Source organism: Lates calcarifer, linkage group LG23, assembly GCF_001640805.2.
Source record: "Lates calcarifer isolate ASB-BC8 linkage group LG23, TLL_Latcal_v3, whole genome shotgun sequence".
NCBI lineage: Eukaryota > Metazoa > Chordata > Actinopteri > Centropomidae > Lates > Lates calcarifer.
The window spans coordinates 18,081,728-18,103,695 of record NC_066855.1 but is presented as its reverse complement, the minus strand read 5'-3'; the positions used below and the strand labels follow the sequence as shown (position 1 = coordinate 18,103,695).

The window sequence follows — 21,968 nt, the reverse complement described above, 5'->3', positions numbered from 1 at the left end:
TGATAGCAGCATGAATGCTATCTGTTCACCCACTAAAGGTCAGAGAGGGTTGTTTCAGAGTTGAGAAGTTTGAGAAGGTTGTGGATGCACCAGATCAATAGGTGTATGAGTGTGTGATCAACAAGTCAGCTCATTAGAAAACTGAAGGATTGCTGTGTTTAGTGGAGCTGCAGGGCAGGTTAGAGAGCTGCAGAAATAATAGGTTTGTAACTGGAGGGAGCATGAATGTGTTACACTGTGGTACACTTCATATCCATATGCAATCTGGTTTTTGTTTGATAGTCTGGTTGAAGAACAGGAGGAGGTGATGTCATAAGAAATTGTGGCTTTGAGCTTGTTTACACTGGTAGCTGATGTTGACTGTGATCATGAGCTTTTCCGTTGTCCCCACAGTGACTTCCAGTGTTATAACCTGACAGAGGATCCTGGGAATAAGAGGACAGACACGACTAAGGACAGGGACCTCATCCTGGACCTCTGCCCTTCAAGGTGACTCAGCACAAAACATCTTCAGTGTCACTATGCACTACAACCGTCTTATCAGCTCTTGCAGAAATATGTGACGTTTCCAAAGATCTATGGTACAAACTGGTGTGCATTTACCAGGTGTTGTGATGAGCTGTCACTGTAAACACCTTCCATATGTCTTTCCTCTTTCCTCTCAGGTCTCCCTGCCTGTCTCCTCTTACTCCTGGTTTGGGTCTGGACGTGGAGGAACTGGCTGAAGACTGTTCTGCTGTCCGATCACAGCTGGAGTTCCTGCAGAGATTACTGCTGCAGGTGAGGGGGGAGGAAGACGAGCAGAAAGAACTGTGTGATATGTGTGTAGTCCCTTTGTTTTTAATGTCTTTTTATGTATTTGTAAGGTTTAGACAAAGTTTCAACAGAGATTGCACAAGTAGATTAAAACTTGGTGGCTTTTCTTTTATGACTAATATTCAGGTGAAGACTTTAACACTTTAATATGAACAAACTTTTAGCTCAGTGTGAAAGACGTTTGGTTCATTGGGGGTCATAAAGCTTTAGGATACACACAACTTTTTGGATCCAAATGAAACATTTATTACCCACATAGTGGAGTCTGTCTCTTAATTTTTGCTTTCACACACCTTCAGATGATCCAGAGGTTTTGTCAGCTCAACAGGGCAGACTGTTTCCACAAATCTGTCACCATTGCTGTGTAGAAAATTCAAGTGAAAAGTTCAAAAGTTTATAATCTTCTTATGAAGTTTTTGTTGAATAAGCTAGACAAAACAAAACTGTGTTTGTATAGCACCTATCTCACAAAAAATGCAGCTTAAAGTGCCATGCAATGAAGAAATGAGAGAGCTTCACATGAAAATAGATGTAGAATGAACACAGGGAATAGAATGCCATAATTAATGTAAAATAAGATGGAAAATGAAACCCACTTTATGATAATATTAATAAAAAATTAAATGAAGGTGAAAATAGAATGCATAGATTGCATAACATAAAGAACATAAGAAGTGTAGCAGTACATACGTGTGAAGCAAAGAGCAAAAAGGCCAGTTAAAGGCTGAAGTGAAGAGGTTTTTGACTTTTAAAAATATTTATTGAGCTGACTTCCCTGATATCTACAGGGTGTGTGTTCCATAGCTTCAGGACATAACTGACAAAGGCTGCATCCATGATTTTCTTTCGGCAGTTGCTGGGAGTCTCCAGTAGACCAGTTAGTTAGCAGTGTAGCTTGGTCTTAGCCTACTGAGGGCTTTGTGTGTAAGGAGGAGGAGTGTTACAGGAGGCCAGTGCAGAGCAGATAAAACTTGACTAATGTGCTCTCTCCTCTTGGTCCTGTGTGTGTGTGTGTGTGTGTGTGTGTGTGTTGTTCAGGAGGAGGATGTGGATGATGACACTCTGACCACAGACACTCTGAGTCCTGAGGCCAATGACTCGTCCCACAGCTCCGACTCACAGGTTTAGAATCTTCATTTACACACCTCAGATCGACACAGCGGCAGCCTGCCAGTGGTTTAAGTTACCAGCTCTCCTTCAAACCGCCTCAGCTGCCTCTGATACTTTAAGTGTTCACCTACACCTCCCAGGCCGCCTTCAACAGCTGTATATATGTGTGTTTAGGTGCAGGCTCTCCTGCAGGAGGTGCAGCAGCTCAGAGAGGAGCTGAGGAGCAGAGACCGAACCATCGCACAACTCACACTGCAGCTGGTCTGTGTCTCTCTACACTATCTCTGACTGTCACGTTTACATTCGAACTGTTCACATGTGAACATGCTAATGTCATCATGATAACATGCAGGGATGGATGATGTGACTGTTTTTTTTACCATAATATCTTTGGGTTTATTAGATTGAAACATTGCAAATACAATACAGATGATTTGAGTAAAGGAGCAGAATTCAGCTGTTCAATTCAATTGTGTATGTGTGTGTCTGTGTGCACGAGAGCAGACTGTTCCCACAGCGACAGGCAGGTGTCGCTGCCAGGAGATGACAGGAAAGATGGATCGACACACACAGACGACGGTGACAGAGAGAGAGAGCGTGGCCTCGCAGACACCCTGGAGAGAGCACACTGTAAGGACACACACACACACACACACACTTATTACACACAAGCGATTGTATATTGTTGTGTCCCAAAGACAGACAGACAACAGGATTATAAACAGGATTTAGCAGAAAACTACAACAAATATGAACAATAACCCTTAAATTTCAGAAACATTAAAAATAAAATAAATGAAAAAAATAAAATTAGCAGAAATTAAAATCTTAAAACTTGTGCCTCAGTAGTGAAGGTGATGCATAAAAAAAAAAGAAAATGAAAATAAAACGCTCTAAAAACCAACTTGTTTTTTTCTCTCTAGATTTTATAACTTTTTTATGGTGTTTTCTGGGTTATATAATTAATTCTTCTTATTGTTTGCTTGCTGTCATTTGAGCCTCCACAAACTGGCTGGGTTTACTGAAAGGGTTTCTGGGTAATGCGATCCTCAGAATTCAAGGAGCTGCCTCTAACTGGGACCTGAGGAGGTTTCTGTTGCTGTAAATATTGCTAATATGCAGTGTGTGTTGTGGATGCAGGACTTTTCCTTTAAGAAGCCAAACGTCAGAATCAAAATTGTGTCTCCCCTGCAGCTTCTTTTCGTCTGTCTCTTTGTCCTTCTGTCATCTTCTCTCCATCTTTTTTCTCTCAATGTTATAAATCAGCATCCTTTCCCTTCTCTCTCTCTGTCTCTCTTTTCCCTCTATCTCTCCTTAGGCTTTTCCTCCTGTTCCTTTCCTCTCTCCACCCTGGCAGTATCAGCGCTCAAGGCCTTACAGGGGGAGGCCAAGGCCCAGCATCCCCTCCCACCTCGCTAGAAAAAGTGAGTCATATAACCTCCCCTCCTCACCCCACCTCACCCCATAGGCCCCAAATACCACCTGCCATACTCTTTTCTTCATCTCTCCCTTATCTTCCTCCTCCTCCTCATTATTTTTGTAATTATCTGTTGCTTGAAATAGTTGTAAAATAGTAAAGAAAACTGAATGAAACCAATAAATATTGCACAGAACCAGGTTTAAAGTCAGGTTATATCAGCACCTCTTGCAGCAGAAACATGAGTTTTGTTAAAACTATTGTGTTACAAAATTGTTGGCTGTCAAGCAAAGTTGAGCCACAGGTAAAAGTAGAATGTCAGCAATGTTAATGCTGTGAAAAACAAGTTGATTTAGTTTAGACAAGTTGGTTGTCAAGGTTCTGTTGCTTTCCTAATGATTTCTGTAGATGTTTTATCTAAAAACTAGGTCTGTATTTTGCCGAGCTTTTGACTTGATCACTGTGATAGATCATTTTTGTTTCAATAAAGGTTCTTGCATACCATAACGTCTTAGTGACATGTACAGTATGTAGAATCAAAACCTCTTGACTCGAAGAGAAAACCAAAGAATCCCCTGCACTGTTCACTTAAACCTCAGCCTGATTGAGAGACTGACTGGGTCTGGCTTCACTGTTCTACCACAGACAAATGTTTCTGGCTGTAAGAAAGTAAAGCTGAAACCAGAAACGTTTTTGGGTTGTTTGTCCATCCTACCTATTCTTGTGAACACTATATCTCGGTAACACCCTAGAGGAATCTCTTCAAGTTTGGCACGCACACTTGGACTCAAAGATGAACTGATTACATTTTGGTCATCAGTGTCAAAGGTCACTGTTTTTTTAAATAAATTATATAAATGTCAAACAAAGCATATAATTCTGACATGATCATATTAAACCTTAAAAACAAACTCTGATGCCTTTCAAACTGATCTCATAGAACAAATGGCATCAGAGTTTGTTTGTTTTAAGTTTTAAGATTTAATGTGACCATGCCATAGTAGTAAAGGCATTCTAATTGTTTAAAAAGAGAGTGCCTTGGAGATTTCTTGGATTTTTATGTCTACATGTATCCCTATCCAAAAAACACCTCAAACAAACTCTATTTGAGTCTAGGAAGCACTCCAAACTGTTTTAGGCTATCTTTTAGTCAGAATGTCAGTGCATCAACTTCATTTTCTAGAACTCCAGCATTCAAAGTAACAAAAGGTCAGAGGTCAGACGAGGTGTGTTTAACGGAAACGTAGCTGCTCTGCCAACATGAAATGACTTGAATATTATTCTCAAAATTACGCTCAGCTGAGACGCGATGGCTCTGAATCAGAACTCCAGATTAAAAGTTTCTATGTCACACTGAGGGTTATTTTAACTTATTCATGGGAGTGTACATTAGTGAAGCAGCTTCAGAGGAAACTTGAAGTCAAACATGAATTTGATCTGCTGGTCAGTTTAGGTTTGTCACTTCCAGTTAGTTTTAATTTAGATTTTTTTAACCTCATCATTTCTTCATGATATGTTCATTAATCTTGTCTGAAATCAGCTCATTCTGGGGTTATTTATCTTTTCCTAAATTCTGTTTCACGCTGTCTTGATTAGTTTGTCAGTTTCCTTCCCTCCTTTCTTTCCTTTTCAAACCAAATCTTTGAACCACATCTCCTGACTCCATTACAGTCCATCCACCTCTGTCTTGTCTCATGCTGAGGACAGACAGATCATGGCCCACAGTACATCTAAGAAATGATGTCTTTGCTTGAAAACTCTTGAGAAATCTGAGTGAGTTTTGTTGTTCTTCTGGTGAATTTTCTCCTTTAACTGTCCTCCCTCTGTCCTCTGTGTGTGTTTCTGCCTCTCCTCTCTGCCCTCGCCCAGGAGTGGAAAAACTAGTGCTTTACTTCAATGACACAGCATGGTACGGTAGCAACTTTTTTTTTTTATCTTCATCTCCTCTTCCTCCGTGTTCTGATTCCTCCCTTTCACCTGATCCTCTCCGACCCATCTGACAAAGGAAATTCTGTTGTTTCCTTTGTGCTAAAATAGGTTAAATATGTCAAAGGTGTATTAGTTCATTTTTGGCCACTAGGGGGTGAAATAGCTCCACATCAAGATAAAAACCATTGCCATCATAGCTACGTATGTGTGTTTCTGAGTTAACTCTGGAGATGAAAGAGAGAGAATGGGCTGAGATGGTCAACCCAGTCTCTGCTGTGTGTGCTATAAGGAGAGCTGGAGGTGCGTCATGTGACTGGATTTGCCTCTCCAAAGCTGCTCCTAGCTGCAGGGTCATGGCCTACAGGTAGCCTGTATCTGCTAATGAGCGTTTTGTCATCAAACAGCGTCACGTTGTTAGGGTCTGCTGTAAGACTTTCAGTGAATAATATCCACCTGTTGAGATTTTGTTGGCTGTGGAAAAGCAATAAAAGAGCAGCAGTTTGGATTAAACAAGTAACTAATCAACTAGCTCAGTGGTGGGAAAATGAAACTTAGGACAGATTAACAGTTCTCCTACTTAGGGGAAGTTATTTAAACACTTCTCCTGTCTTAAGGTAGGAATTGTTCACCTGTGTCAGGTCCTAACCCTAGTTCCCATGGTAACCAAACAGTTAAGATAGGATTTGCAGATGAGGAAGTTTCTGTGATATGACCCCTGATTCTCTCTGCCACCTCTCACAAAGGTGTAGAGGACATTTTAGCTACAGCTGAGCACAGACACTGTTTTGAAAACCATCAACTCATTTCATGTGGCTAGGTACTTGTGCTGAGCTTTTTTCCGAGGTCAAGAATAAACTTTACAACTTGATTAGACTAATCAAATAAATGATTATAATACTGAACGAACCAGTCAGATTATTAAAACCTTAAAGACTGAAACTGACGTGGCACAAGTAACTTATCACCCCACACCAGCTGTCAGGAGCTGTTTTACCCATGATTCACTGCTCCCTGGAGGACAGGTCACACCTTCTCCTTCACACTGAAATGAGTCTAGTAAAGTCCAGAGGCTCATTAGGAGGCAGCGATGAGCTAAAATTGTCCTTATAAATGGCTCTTAAATTCTGCATTAGATGAGGTGCACTTCACTTCAGCTTGTTCAGCCAATTGAAGCAGTCAAACCACTGGAGATGAGATCACTCAGGACGCCCTTCATTCCCTCATCATGACGGACTGAAGCTGAAGTCATGTCCCAACATGAAAAAGGACTGTGGTGGTTTTGATTATTGATTAACATACTGACCTTAGTGCCATTTTCTGGATCATTAGGCTCCACTGGAGATACACTAAACACCTTTACAGCACCTTAAATCCTCCTCTGCTGCTCTGTTAATAAATCCCATTTAGATTACTTACACTAAGTTTGATTTTCTCTTGTTTTCCTGCAACAGGTCTCTGGTTCAGCCAGAGACTACAAACACTGTCAACACTGTAATTGATGTTTAAAGTCCAGGATGGTGCACAGATGTAGTCTACAGCCTATGACTTAAAGGTCTTTAACTGTTACAGTTAATAAATCTGAATCACCAGCTGGTTTGTCATTAGTCTCTGTCTCTGACTGTGGACTAGATCGATAGTTCCCAACCTTTTTGGCTTGTTACCCTTAAACAAAGGAATTACTGCTTAGGATTCCATAACATAATTTATGGCATTGTGCTTTTCAACCATAGGATGATTTTTCTTTACCTGATGGGTTCATTTGTGGGTTTTTAGAAGCTTGAGTGAATGAATGGATGCCAATGTTACACCAGAAACAAAGGAGAAAATAATGAAGAAATAAAGGGGTGGGTCTGGGATACATATTAAAGAAGATTTCAGCAAATGATAATGCCACTATAAACATTGTAAAAGGAGGGAGGTATTCACTGTGGTATGAGATGACACTATTAATTCCATTACTGTTCCATTGTTGTACTAATACTTAGAATAAATGAGTCCTTTTCCACCAGCTCACTACCCTCAGCCCTAAAATTGCGACCTCATGTTTATTCATTATTGTCATGATTTTAATAATTGAGCCAATTGATGATGCAGCATGAAGTGATATTATTCGTCTAACGAGCCTCCGGGGGCCAGTGACAAGACAGCAGGAAAGGAGAGGGGTGTTTGGGTGAATCAGCACTTTGTGTGCCAAAAAAGTGTGTCTGTTTGTATGTGTGTGTCACAGTGGGGACATCCTATAAGTCGTAGTCAGGGAAGCATAACGCTGACAGAAAAATTTGGCAGTCAAGTGATTTCCTCCATCCAACACAAGGTGAATCCTCCTTGAGAACAGCTGCATGTGGTTGAGGACACTCTCCATCGCTCTTCATTTCTTTCTCTCTCCTCTCTGCTTGCTCTCTCGTCCAGTTTACCTCTTCATTTGCTTCCTCACTCTTTCATACCCCCTCTTCTTCTTGTCCTCTGCATCTCATCATCTCTTTCTACCCTTTTTCATACCTTCCTACCCTTGTTCTCTCTTTGCCCTTCTCTCCCTCTCTTTAATCCATCCATCTTATCATGCATTATTCATGAGGGATGGACAGAGACACACTTAAAGACATTGGGAACGTCCCTGATGGCGACAGACAGGGACATAGACAGGCTGCAGTTCTACTGTCTGCCACAAGGATGTCACTGTTCAACAGTGAATGCCTCATAGGCTGAGCCCCCCCCCCCCCAATACACACACACACACACACACACACACACACACACTTTTCAGTTCTACTGAGAACCTCAGGTTTTCATAGGGCAGATTCAGTATCTAAACCCATCCTCGCCTCCTGCTGGACAGTTTATTGTCCTCCTCTTTATAAAGAGCCTGGACTGTTCATCAGAAAAATGAACTTCCTGACATTTTGTAGATAAAATTGATAAAGAAAATGAATTGCATCCTTAGTCCAAAACCCAGAGATGTTCTGTTTCCATTTATAATAGCAGAAGGTGCATGCAACTTTTTTTTTAAAGTTATTATTAATTTTTTTTGGGCTTTTCACCTTCATTTGACAGGACAGTGGAGAGGAGACAGGAAACAGGGAGAGAGAGAGTGGGGGAATAACACGCAGTAAAGGTCCGGTCCGGGAGTCGATCCGGGGACCAGCTGCTCAGGGCACTTAGGCCCATGTGGTATGCGTCCCAGCCATTCGGCTATGAGGGTGCCCTGCATTTGTCAACTTTTTGCTTGATAAATTAGGTAAATAATTAATTGTTGAAGGGAGAGCTGAAGTCAGGCTTTTCATGTTTGTTTTCATACAGCTCTGTTCTCATTTGATAAGTGCAGAAATCAATCCATCATATCAAAGCACATTCAAACTGCTTTAATCCAAATATTATTTTATATGTTTTGTTGACAGATTGGGTTTGGCTTTTAATCGTAGGGCTGGTGGATTTGATCTCACACCTCCTCCTGTTCACATGTTTAAAATGACAGTTGATATTTTTTATTTCAGTTTTCAACTGAGGTAAATTTTAATTGCACAAAGTAATGGCTGTAGAATATTCACACCATTGTAGGTGGGTTCACTATAGATTTTGCAAGGCAGTGCAACTGTGGTGATTCAAGCCAGCAGAAGAAAAAGAATGAGAGGAGGTAGAGAAGGTGAAGAGAGACGGTGATAGAAACAGTAGTTAAACAAGAGTGAACCTCAGACAGACGTTCATTGGATGGGACAGGGACAGAAAGTTCTGTCCTGGTGTTTTCCTCTGGGACTGACTTTATGGATTTTTTATGGTCCACCAGCCCACAGGGATTTATCCCAGTGGTCTCTAGGGCCAGTTTGACTATGGAGAGAGCTTCAGGACTTGAGAGGGTTAAAACCTGACAGTCAGTTGTCATTATTTCTACTGGATCAGTAACAAAACCTGCCTACTTATTACTACAACCAGGCATTTTACTCTGCCTTTATCTCAGCACTGAGATCAGGGTTTCTAGATTAAACTGTGATTCTTCCAGCTATTTCTCACTTTGGACAGTCGCCAGGCTGATAGTGGCAGCCATGTTGTTCTTTAAGTGTATAAAATACTGTGAACCTCAAAGTAAAAACTACAAGTCACTGTGGACAGTAGTACTAAACTAATGTATTCTAATGTCAAATCATGCCGACCATATAGCTACAAACATAAAAGGTTGTTTTTCTGTCGTCTGTGAAACCTGCAGACAGGCAGTAGACATGAAAGCTGACTCTTCCTTGTAATTCTGCAGATCAGAGTTTTTTGTCTGTGCAGGTTGATAGAAATCTAGACCCACTGTCACTATATAAAGATGATGGCAAGTTGAATAGAGTTGATTTAAGACAAAGGCAAACCATCTCTGTTTTGTCTGTAGAAGTATATGATAGGCTTTTGACTGGCAGCAGTGCATTTTGTGAGCAGCCATTAACTCACACTGAGCTCAACAAACAGCAGTAGGCAGTCATAGTGAATGGTGAATGGTGAACAACTGAGCGGGCTGTGTTTATGTTACAGGAGCTGTCAGGATCAATAAGAACAGACTGTAGTACATGACAGATCTTTTTTTTTTTTTTTTTTTTTACTGTTAAATGTCTCAGTTTGCTCAGGTTGAACTTTTAGAACAAGAGGGTTTCCTGAAAGCAAACAGCTTTGTTTCCCTGATTACAAGCTGAACCTGTTGTGTAGCTACTGCTTTTTTTCCAGTATAAAATTTGCTTGTATACAACAATGAAAATATCCTTAAATATATTCTTTATACTTTTTGTTCTTTACATAAGATGAACATGCGATAGCAGTATGATATACACCAATTAGCCACAACATTAAAACCACTGACAGGTGAAGTGAATAACATCACACATCATTCAGCTGAATATAACAGTGTGACTGATGCAGAAACATTAAGCTTCTTGTTGCTTTCCACACCTTAATCCTGCAGCCTGCTCTCATCTACACACTGATAATCTGATTTACACTGAGAACTGAGCAGTGAAATCCATCATGTGCTACAATCTCAGTTTATTGATCCTGGCAAACCTCTGTGAACTAATAACTAGTCTGCTGTTATACTTTTATCTGCCTCAGTCTGAGCTACTGATGTGAGTTTGTGCCTGCTGAGATTCACTTATTTTACAGTCTTCACTCAAATATTTTATTATATATAGTTTATTTATGCCTATCTACCATACTTGGATCATAAATAAATAAATACTGAGATTTTTCACAGAATACTTCATTGATGTAAACAAAGTGAGAACATTTTCATGAAATGTAAATTTGAAAGTGAAGAAGTTTTTTGGTAAGTTATGGAAAGTGGAAAGTGAAGATCTGTTTTAATGTTTAATGTTTTAATCCTGCTTGAGGTCTGTTTGACACGATTGACCTCTCAATGTTAACTAGTAGTCTGGAGGGATGGGCTTACATCAAGGACACAGCTCCTTACTGGTTCTATTTACATGTTTCCCACTTGGTGACATCTTTCAAAAATGCAACTGATTTTCATGTGTACGCTGATGACACACAACTATATGTTCACCTTAAACTCTTCAACTAACTGAGTCAAAATGTTGAAGTGCTTTCATTTCACCCAAACTTTGTTGTCAATCATCTAATAAAAAGCACTGTGTTCTGAGTCTAGGGGTCATACTTGGCTCAGACCATCATTTAACAACCAGGTATCCATGGTGATACAGTCGTTCTTCCTTCATCTGAGGATAATATCCAAAATGAAATTATTTTTTAAATGCTGCAGATCCCAGGAAAACAACTCCCTGTTTTTTGAAATGATATTACCTTTTTTTTTTTTCAAAATAAAAAAGTTTTTTTAAGCGTTTTACTGATTTACTCTGTTTCCTTAAGTGTTCAGCACTTAAATGAATGAAAAATGTTCTGTGGTGAACAAGAACACTTCACAGCAGCAGCAGAGAGAAAGGAGAACAAACAGAAGAAATACTGTTGTTGTCAGGTTGAAACCTTTTCATGATGTGAGAAACAGATTTATTTTAAGCTCCACCGCTGTGTTTGCGTTACAACAGTTTCATCAGAGCGTTGCCTCAGTGTTTCTCTCGCCAGAATTAAAGCATGAAAATCAACAACATTGGACTCAGTTTTCTTGTAAAATAACAGCATAACGTACAGTGTTTTTTTTTCTTTTTAACACGCATACACAACTAATGCAGCAGAGCACACATGGATCAAAGCAAACAACACAGATAAAAAGCAGCCACACAGAAAAATACACAGATCAAAGCAGCGATGTCTAAAATGACCAGTCATCTTTCCTTCTCTTCCTCTCTCAGTCTCAAACACTGATTTTTTTTTTCTTCTCACCTCCAACAAGTGATGAATTATATAACAAAGCTTTGTCTCTCTCTCTTATATTTAAACAGACTTAGCACAAGCAGAGTTCAAAACTTTGTTTCTCAGTGTCTGTTTTAGCATAAATTCAATTTAGCATAAATTCGCATAAACCTGCTAACCCACCTTAAACCTAGAACTTCTGAGGCCTCAGGTGGTGATCCAGCCTTCATCAGTGGTTTGATGTAATTTAGAGAATAAGCACCTTCTGTTTCTCTCTCAGTCACAGATACTTCACTCCTCCAGCCAGGAAGTCCAGAAACCACTGATGGACCGAGTTCCAAAGCCACCGCCAACCCAAGCTCCGCCTCCAGCTAACCCCCGCTCTGAGATCCCTGCTGACAAACTTCTGGACTCCCCAGACACCAACACCGCTGACTCCAAGACCGAGGAAAGAGAGGCCGATGGGAAAGGATCAACGAAGGAGGAGAAAGGAGAGACGAAGGAGAGGAGAGGAGCCTTCACCAGATCCCTGAAGCTTCCCCAGCCCTCCAAACTTCGCCATTTCCTGTCTCAGACCTCCAGACCAGACTCCAGCTCTGCCTGTACCTTCACTGCTGCCCTCCCTCCAAAGATGAGGGCACCCAGGCAGCTGTCGATGCCTCATGACCCAGAGAGCGACGACGCTTCTGGGGTTAAGCTCAAAACATTGGCCTTTACCTCCGGCTCTTCTCGCCTCCCTAAGCCAAAGAGCCACTGAAAGCTGTGGGTTTCAAAGCTCCTTCCTAACATGCAGCGATGTGAGACAACCAACCACAGATATCCTACTGAGTCATTCTGTTCGCATTTTCGCTATTTTAACCATTATTGATCCTAAACTCTGCTTCCTGTTCTCCTAAATTCTCATGATAGCAGACTTGGTGCTGTGCGATCAAGTGGCTGGGAAGATCATCAAATTAAAGCTGTAGATAGGTTGAAATATATACAATTAACTTATTTATTGTTAATACTTGGAGCACTGTGGTTAATTTAATAAAAGTTTAAAAACTTGGTAATGCTTAATTTTACAGGTCCCTCAGTCTTTATTTATACGTAACTTTAAATTCATAGAATTGTTTGGTAACAATCATGAGAAAAGTGGTAGGAAAAAACAATTTTGTGCCCTCGATTTAGCTTCATTTATCACCCTTTCACGCTCACTTGTATTTAATATGATTCAATTGTAACCTTTGACAGATATACAGTTTTCGTTGTGTTATTTGTTTTACAGGACAACAGAGCTGTTTCTGTTTTGCCATAAAAATCTTATCAAATCAAGAGCTCTAATTGGTTAGGTTTTTTTCTCCCATGACAACTGCTGACCTTTGTGGTACTAAACTGGTACATTCATATTTTACATTATTATTAATATACATTACATTAACACAGTATATTCATATTAATTAATATTTAATCCCCTACAGCCTACAGCAGATCATCTCAGCATGAAAAGATGTGCAAATGAAGTTCTTAGAAATAAATGATTTATAAACAAATATTTTATTTGAAAGTGAGCAACTCTTTCAACAATATTCCCCCAACAACAGCTAATAAACTCATCACAGTTTGTACTATGTAAAAAGAATAAATTGCTATTTCTAGTTAACAAGAAATTGTTAGAAATTACAGGGACCAGTAAAATAAAATATTACCAAATACTTCAATCTTAAAGTTATGCTGTTATGTTACATTAAGTATTGTATTTATTTGAATTAGAAATCAAGTAAAAGACAAAAAAAACAAAAACAAAAACCAGAAGGTGCAGAAGCTGGTTGGTTCCTTTACTTTCTCAGTAAGTTATATAATCTAAATATTGTCTGATGCCGATTCACTCGCTGTGTGTTAGGAACCAGTCTTATTGTTTGTGTGTCCTGATTGAGTGACTTCTTGCTGTAAAAAGTCAATGCAAGTCAAACCTCCTGGCTGCTCCTCCACTCTTCATCCCTTACTCCTCCAAAAAATTCACCCAAAAACCGAGACATGTATCCCACTCTGACCTCCAGCCCAAACACTGGATCCCACCACCTTTTCATCAATTGATCTGTCTGTCTGTTCATCTCAGACGGACCAGCTCAAACCCGCTGCTCTGCAAAACATCACGTCTCCAAGGTCAGAAAATCCAGCTTTATTTTTTGTTCCACATCAGAGAAAATGAGCTCTTTATTCTTTCTTCCAAGCCCTGTGTTCGATCTGTGCTTCACATTTACTTTGACACATTCTTTGCAAAATGTTTCCATGTTGCTGCCATTCAGTGGGAAAACCTCCCGCCTCCAGTCGTGATGTGATTACTTTGCCTCTTGTATGAGCTGTTTTTTTTTTAAAGCGTTTTCAAGGCCATTGGAAGAACTCAACAGGTGGTTGAATTCTCAGATTTTGTGAAGAGTTGGAGGTGCAAGGTTTTTTTTTTTTTAACCAAACAGCAGTAATTTGAACAAAAACACTCTAGTTAGAGGGTGGGATAGAGTTAAAGGTCTCAGTATGCTTCAGAGAAAGTGGTACAACAATTTTGAGGTTCTTCTGTTTTATGCCACTTCATACTTCTACTCCACTACAGAAATGACAGAATTATTTTCACATAGGGCTGAGTGATACAGCCAGATATGTTATCGTGATAAAGAATTTAAAAAGCAGTCGTTACCTGTAACTATCATGCAAAATATCCAATCAAGTCTTTCAAGTTTGAAGGCTTATTTTTGCTCCTCCATTGTGTTTTAAACTTTTCTTTATGTTCAGAACAAGACACCAAATACTGGAACATTTCACAAATATGAGGTAGAAAAACTACCAACGATAAAATCTAATCTAATTAATAGAAAACCTAAGCAATGCATACTTCTGCTTCCTAAGACGTGACTGGCAGTTGATAACGAGTTTCTGTGCTGATAGGGCTCACTTTATGCAGGCCTTGAAAAGGTTTGTGGAGGTGTGAAAGTCCAAGGTCTATTTTACTCACTTCCATCACTTTTTGTACTACAGCACGATTGTATCTGAGGACAAACTGACATGGTTAGGCACCACGTTATGCACTCATTCTTTTGAAGTATGCTGAGACCTTAAACTAACCAGACTGAGGCTAAAATCATTGCAGAAATTCACTGAAAAAAGAAAACATTAATGTGTCAATACTCAACAGTTGAGGACTAAAACCCACACATTATTCCTTTTCTGAACACTGGATGTCACATTTGAAACTGAATTAATCAGTCAGGTGACATTAGCACGATCTCCTTCCTCACATAAACATTTTGTCACCACAATTCAAAAGGAAATTCAGTTCCCTCAGAAAAAATGAACCCACTAACATTTACCATTTAATCATCTGTCTGGAGATAGAGACTCTTCCATCCAGCGCAGCTTGCTTTGGTATTATGAACAGTATATGCAAAAGAATATGCAACAAAGTCGCAGGTTCAACCCCCATTAAAAAAAAAAAAAAGAGACACTTTGTCCTGCCCATGTGCCCTTGAGCAAGAGTGGAGATGGTGTTGAAGATATATGCAAAAACAGTCTTAGCGTAGATTCACATTTCATGCAGCTGAGGACGGTTAGTGACTCAGACTACAGACAATCCCATGACCCAGACATCATGTATTCTGTTGGTGATAAAATCACACATGATGATGACAAAGTGGAAACACAGCTCACAGACGTCTCTGCAGACATGGAGACGCTTGAAATATCAGCGACAAAATGTGAAAGAAAACAACAACAGCAATTTTAACATCTGATTAATTGTTTAAACTTGGTGAATATTTGCTGGTTTTCTCAGCCTTCTGCCATATTACAGTGAATATCTTGGTTGGACAAATACAATTTGAAAATATATATGTGGACATTTTATAGACTTAAACAATTAATCGATTAATCAGTCAGTTGCAGTTGCAGTCTGAGTCATAATTAACACACAAAACAACATGAAACATACACATAAGAAGCACATTAGGGACAATTCAGTGGCCCTGGTCTGCCTCTGCTACACTACTACCCAAACGTTTAACATTTAAATAGAATATTGAATAATTATATTTAACTATGTATTGATTATATTTCTATTTCATTATATTTAAGCCACATTTCCTTTTTAAAAAATAACTGTAGTAGAGTCCAAGTATCACGTCACCTGCTCTGAATTTTAACACCTGCGTATTGAAAAGATTTAGATCCAAAAGCGCCATGTTAAGATTCCCATTAAGCTTCTGTAAACACCCTTGTTGGTGCACACATCCATCCATCTATTATCTATACCACTTATCCATTAAGGGTTGCAGGGGGCTGGAGCCAGTACCAGCTGATAATGCGCGAGAGGTGGGGTACACCCTGGACAGATCACCAGTCTATCACAGGAGTCACACTTCGAGACAAACAACCATTCACACTCACACTCACACCTAGAAGAAATGTGGAGTCACCAGTAAACCTGTAAGTCTTTGGACTGTGGGAGGAAGCTGGAGGAAACTCACACAGAAACAGGAGAGAACATGTAAACTCCACACAAGTGAATTCCCCAGGTGAACCGGGGGTTCGAACCCAGAGCCTTCTTGCTGTGAGGCAACATTTCATCTCACAGAGTCTTCTCACACAGTGTGGAGTCTCCTCCTGTCCACCTGTCTTTCTTTCTCACTCGTTATCTTACTTTTCCCATCTCTCCCATTTAGTCCTGTGTTTCTTCTTCTGTTTCCCTCTCTCTTTCTTTCTCTCCCATTCCTTCTTTGACCAGCTCACCCCATCATCCTGTAATTTTCCCCACAGATGCCACAGACCCTGACCCCGTCGTCTCCTCTCTCTGTCTGTCCACCTGCCTTTCTGGCTCTCCCATCTCTCGTTTTTCCCCTCTCTGTCCATCCATCATGTGTGAGGGAGCTGCAGCAGGGAGGGATAACAAGGCCGACAGGGAGAGGAGGAGGAGGAGGAGGAGGTGAAGAGAGGAGTATGTCTGCTCTAATTGGTCTTTATTTTTTTATTTAACCAGCTTTGTTCTTCTCTCCTCTGCTTCTATTATCTTTCCATTCATCTCTTCTTTCTTGTCTCCTCCTTCGCTTTTCCTGTCCTTCCCAAGACCGGATTACTAACCAGGGAAAGTGAGCAACTGCCCAGGGGTCCCAGATCTCCAGGGGCCATAAAGTCCCAGGTGTACCCTGTATCATTTGGATCCACATAATTTCATTATTTGTTTATGAGGAATTGTCCATCCTCCATTTTTAGGGCACCATAGGAAGTTCCTCCTCATTTCTCACCCCATTTTTTCCTTTTCTACATCCTCCTTTCCTTCCCTTGTGTTTTTGCTTTACTTTTACCTCACTTCCTCTTTTCCTAATACATTATGTTAGTTCAGGGCTCTTTCTCTCACACACACGCACCTGAGAGTAACAGCAGCAGCAGGTAGGGTGTTTTAGATAAACCCAGTTGCCATGGCGATACAGCCGTGCAGCCGCAGCAACAGCACCGTAGGGATTTATATGGAGGCACAGTGGATACCTAAAAACCAGAACAAACACGTCCCTCCTGGATGTTTTTAGGGCTTTTATTATCTTACCCGTCACAGAAAGTTGTTGGTTCAAATCCCAGTAAGCCTGTGCTTCACTCCTCCTTCCCTCCTCCTTCCCCCACATGTTCCCTTTATTTCCCTCAGTCGCTAATTTCCTTATCTCCTAATCTCCTTCTCAGCCTCCTCTTTCTCCTCCATACCTCCACATTTCCTTCCCTACATCCTCATTTTGATTCTTTCTCCTTACCTTCCTCACCCTTCTCTTTTGTTTTACACACTCTCCTTTTCCTTCATTACTCCTTTTCTCTGTCTTCAGTCTTCCTCCTCCTTCTCTTCCTAACTTCTTTTTGTCTCCTGTCCCTTTATTTCTTTCTCTTTACCTCCTTCTTTACTACATTCTTCTTTGGTTCCCTTCTTTACCCCCTAATTTCCTTATCTCCTCCTTCATTTGCTTCCACATCCAACTCTTCTCAGCTTCCCTTTTTTTCTTCACCCACTTTGTTTTCTTTTTTTTTTACCTTCCTCTCTTCTCCTTTTTCCTTTCTTGCTTCCTTTCCTTCCCTAGCTCTTTCTCTGCCTCCTTTTTTTCCTCCTTACCTCCACATTTCCTTCCCTGTCTCCTCCTTTACTTCCTTACATCTTCATTTTGATACTCTCTCCTCACCCTCCTAACCTTCCCTTCCTCTTCCCTTTGAGGCCTCAGACTTAAGTAACCTCAGGGTTAAAACACAGACACCACGACTCTATCTACAAAATCTAAAGTTTATTGTCTGTCAGCAGCAGCGGCTCGTTTGTGCCCATCCTGTTAATGAGTGCTGGATGTCATCAGCAGCCTCCGACAGAGAGAAGCGGGGGGATTTTGGGGGTAAAACAGGAGCAGATTAACGGTGTCTTAGCTGGAGCTTACACTGGATTTATCCAGTGCACATTCTCACCCCAGAACAAACTCTAAAGGCCGGCTGCTGCCCAGTAGCGAGCTTAAAGCTGAAGGTCATTTCATCTTAAAGAGGGATTCGTTCATGAAGAGAAGTAACAGTTAATCTGCCTCCCAGCAGCCCGCCGTCCAATTAAAATCCTCCTCTGATGAAACAGCTGGAAGCAGCTGCTTACGTTCAAACAACAGGACAGAAGTCAGTATATGATGCACTGTAAGGTAAAGAGCTGTCCTTGAGCAGAGAAGTTTTTATTTATTAATTAACTTATCTCAGATATCTGTGTGTATGTGATAAGTATAGATGGGGTTAATAAAGGTTAAAAGAACTCAGAGATGAGAAAGTAGAAACATGAGGAGCTTTTTAATTAATGCACCTTAAACCTGAAAATGAGCTAAGCAGCAGAACATGACTTAACCAACTTAACCAGCTCCTGACAGTCTTTTCTCTGAATATAGACTTCAGCTGCAGAGAGCACATTCACCAGAAAACAGCCATAACAGAACTGATGTTAATTAGTGTCTATTTTAACTGCCACTGTCAATGAAACACGAGAAGCTGCTGCCTGTGTGTTTTCCTTTTCTCTTTGCTTATAACAGAGAAAAGATCAAAAGTTCGATCGAAAGATTCATTAGCATCAGAGTTGAGCTAATCCAGAACAGGCGACAACCAGACGCCCGTAATGCTGAGTTTTGTTGACTGATGTACAGGTGAGCTTATAGTTAGTGATGTTGCTGGTCAGAGGTGTTCTAATATTCTGACCTTCTCATTAATGTAAACAGGGACAACAGAAAATCAGGAACAGCTCTCAGGACAACATTATTAACTGATCTTAGTGATAAACATATGATTATTGTATTGAAAGTGCGGCACAGTGGACGGGGGTTAGCACTGTTGCCTCACAGCAAGAAGTTTCCGGGTTCAGATCCTGGTTCGCCCGGGGCTTTCCTGTGTGGAGTTTGCGTGTTCTCTCTGTGCCTGTGTGAGTTCTCTCTGGGTACTCTGGCTTCTTCCCACAGTCCACAGACATGCAGGTTAAGTGGTGACTCTGAATTGCTTGTAGGCGTTGTTTGTCTCTAAATGTCAGCTCCGTGATAGACTGGTGATCTGTTCAGAGTACCCCACCTCTCATCCATTGTCAGCTCCAGCCCCTTCACAACCCTGGAAGTATAAGTGGTATAGATAATGACGGAGCCAGTAAATTCTGAGTTTAAAGATTTTCAGCCTGAAGTCCCATCTCCAGCTGTTAATTTGGTCTCCTGTTATTCCAATTAGAGCTAATGTGGCTGGAAAATGACAGGACTGATGATTTTGTTTAATCATTAGACTTAAAGAGTCAATGTTTGTTTTTGCTCCTGAGCTGTTGATGCAACTGGCTGTATGATGTGAAGTGTGATCAGATGAACATTTTCAGTCCAGAAAATGACTGAACACTCTGAGTCAGGTCTCTCTCCCAGAGCAGCTGTAACGGATAATAACACCCATTTGGTGCCATATCTCTTCAGTCTGACATGTTTCTTCAGAGTAGGGAGAATTCTCAGTCATATAACATTCATCACTTATTCCAATCTCTGCTGTAATGAGTTATAATATAAGAATATCTTTTATGATATCTCTACTTTATGCTGTGTCACGGCGACGTTTATCTGGAGCCGTTCATCTTCCTCTGATCCAATCTTTAGCTTTGACACTGAGCTGCTTTAATTCATGCAAGTGACACAGAACCCAGCGGGGGTGCGTTCACAGCCGAGTTTAAGCTGCTTCGCTTAAAATTCATCATCAAAATCACTGCGTCCTCTGCAAAACACACAAACACACAGTCTGTAGAAATGTTTTATAGCTGGAATGATTCTGTGTTCAGCTTCTAACCTCCTGTTAGAGGAGACCAAAAGTAAAAGAGGAATATTAATTTAAAATGACAAAGAAAATAAATTAAAGTAATCTTTTCCTCTCCTTCAAAACGAGGTTGAAGATTTTCATTTCAAAGGATCCATTATTTCACTAAAAGGAGGAAATAAAAATCTGAAAACATGGCAAGGCTTCGCTTCGGCCTTCATGTCTCTTCATGTTTCTGCTGTGTGTTTTAAATTGTGAAAAGGTTGTAATGACAGGATAGTGTTTACTGCTCAGACAGGACGGGTCTGTGTAGGAGAGCAAAGCATCAACTCTCTGTCAGTTTAGGGTTAATGAAGTCATGACGTTGATTTTCTTGTATTTTGTTGCATTTTTTAAAGAATTATTTATTCTCCCATTACTTTTGGTTTTATTCAAGTGTGTGAAACAGTTACTGAGTTTTGTGTTTGAACATTGGAAATGCACAAATATAACAGGAGAGGAAAAGGTTAACAATTTCCTCAGATTTCTAGTTAAATCATTAACAAAATCTTAATAGGACGAAGTTTCCATAATCAGAGCCAGCATGTCACGACTCTGGAGTTTCCCTTTTACACATGCAGGACACAGTCGGTGACTGGTGGAAATGTTATGTTTGGTTTAGGCGAAATGAAGCCCTGCAGGTAGAGTGTCCAGTCATCAACGTGCACGACTAGTTACCCACTCTATTCACACAACAGCTCACTTGGACGTCACGCAGGATTTTATACTGGGAAGCTGCAGGATGTTTGTGCTTCGCCAGGTGATGTCTGCAAAAGTTTAGGTTTGCAGATGACATTAGCTCTTCTCTGGATAAAACCCACGATTATCTGAACATCATAACACCTGGACTTGCTTCCAGTTGGCTCTGGAAATAAAGACTTAACTTAAATCATTTCAGCCTGAACTTGCCGTCACATATTCGGAAAAATATCAGTTGTCCATCCTCTCACACTCTCATACTTATCTATCAGCACTAATGCTTCACTTGTAGCTGCAACTCAAGTCTCTTTTTTATATTTGTAGTCCCGTCTTTCCTCAACGTCCTGTCCCTGATCACCTGCCACTTATCTCAAAGCTAAAACATCTGTAAAGGCTCTGTCCCTGATTGACACCTGCTGTTGTTGTTGTTTTCATTCACCACACCCATGTTATCTGGTTGTCACCCTAAAATGTCCCAAACATCACTGAAAGCCAATTAAAATTAAATCCATCATCTGTTGCTTCCTTTGACAGGATTTGAATGTCTGTCGATTTGATCAGTCTGCAGACATGTTGACATGTTGTGCTGTTTATCTGTGCTGTCTGTTGCACATCTGCAGAGCAGCTGGATGATGCTGAAGACAAATAGAACCACAGATCTCTCCTCTCCTGAGCCAGTGGCTATCTCTGAATATGTGTCTTATTTCTTTGTCTGATCTTCACATTGTATACAGCTGTGTGATATAGTGAAGTATTCGCAAACCTTATTTCAAATGTTTTAAAGTTTAGATTTCAATTTGACACTGACCATTTAGTTTTTTCTTCTTTTTTTTTCAAACCAGGTCACTAAACAACAAAAATAACATTAGTTTCAGTTTTAACTCATGGGCTACATTGACAGCAGCTTAACAACAATCAAGTCTGACATTTATCAAGAGAACAGGTAATGGAGGAAATTAAGACAGGAGCAGGTCATTGCCATCAGTCCCGTCATTTCCTCTTGTGTTTGAGGTAAATTAAAGATTGAGATCTTTTCATTCTGTTTTGATGTTTTGCAGTTGAAAGGTCAGATTTTCCACCATGAGCTGCTTTGTTGTCGATAATATTTCACTGACTGTATTTACACGTATTTAAATGGACAGTTAATATGTTGTATCTCCACAGCTCAACTTTAGATAATCAGAATAATGTACTCACTCGTCTAATCTGTACAGTATCTGCAATACTCAGTCCTTCTACAATATATCCACTCTACTGTATCCTGTGCTCTCTCTCTCTCTCTCTCTCTCTCTCTCTCTCTCTCTCTCTCTCTCTCTCTCTCTCTTTGTTGTCTGAGGAAATACTCTTATTTTGAAAACTTGACAGAGACAGGTACTTT

General features: G+C 40.3%; 1 protein-coding gene across 1 annotated transcript in view; it reads left to right on the top strand.

Moving 5' to 3' along the window:
* ccser2b (coiled-coil serine-rich protein 2b) overlaps positions 1–15,126 on the top strand; it is a 66,533-nt gene extending 51,407 nt beyond the window's left edge. Inside the window, 6 exon segments of the mRNA XM_051066264.1 lie at positions 394–489; positions 666–780; positions 1,855–1,938; positions 2,101–2,187; positions 2,431–2,556; positions 11,844–15,126. Coding sequence (XP_050922221.1) covers positions 394–489; positions 666–780; positions 1,855–1,938; positions 2,101–2,187; positions 2,431–2,556; positions 11,844–12,320 — 985 coding nt within the window. The 3' untranslated portion in view covers positions 12,321–15,126.
* Positions 15,127–21,968: the final 6,842 nt, after the last annotated feature.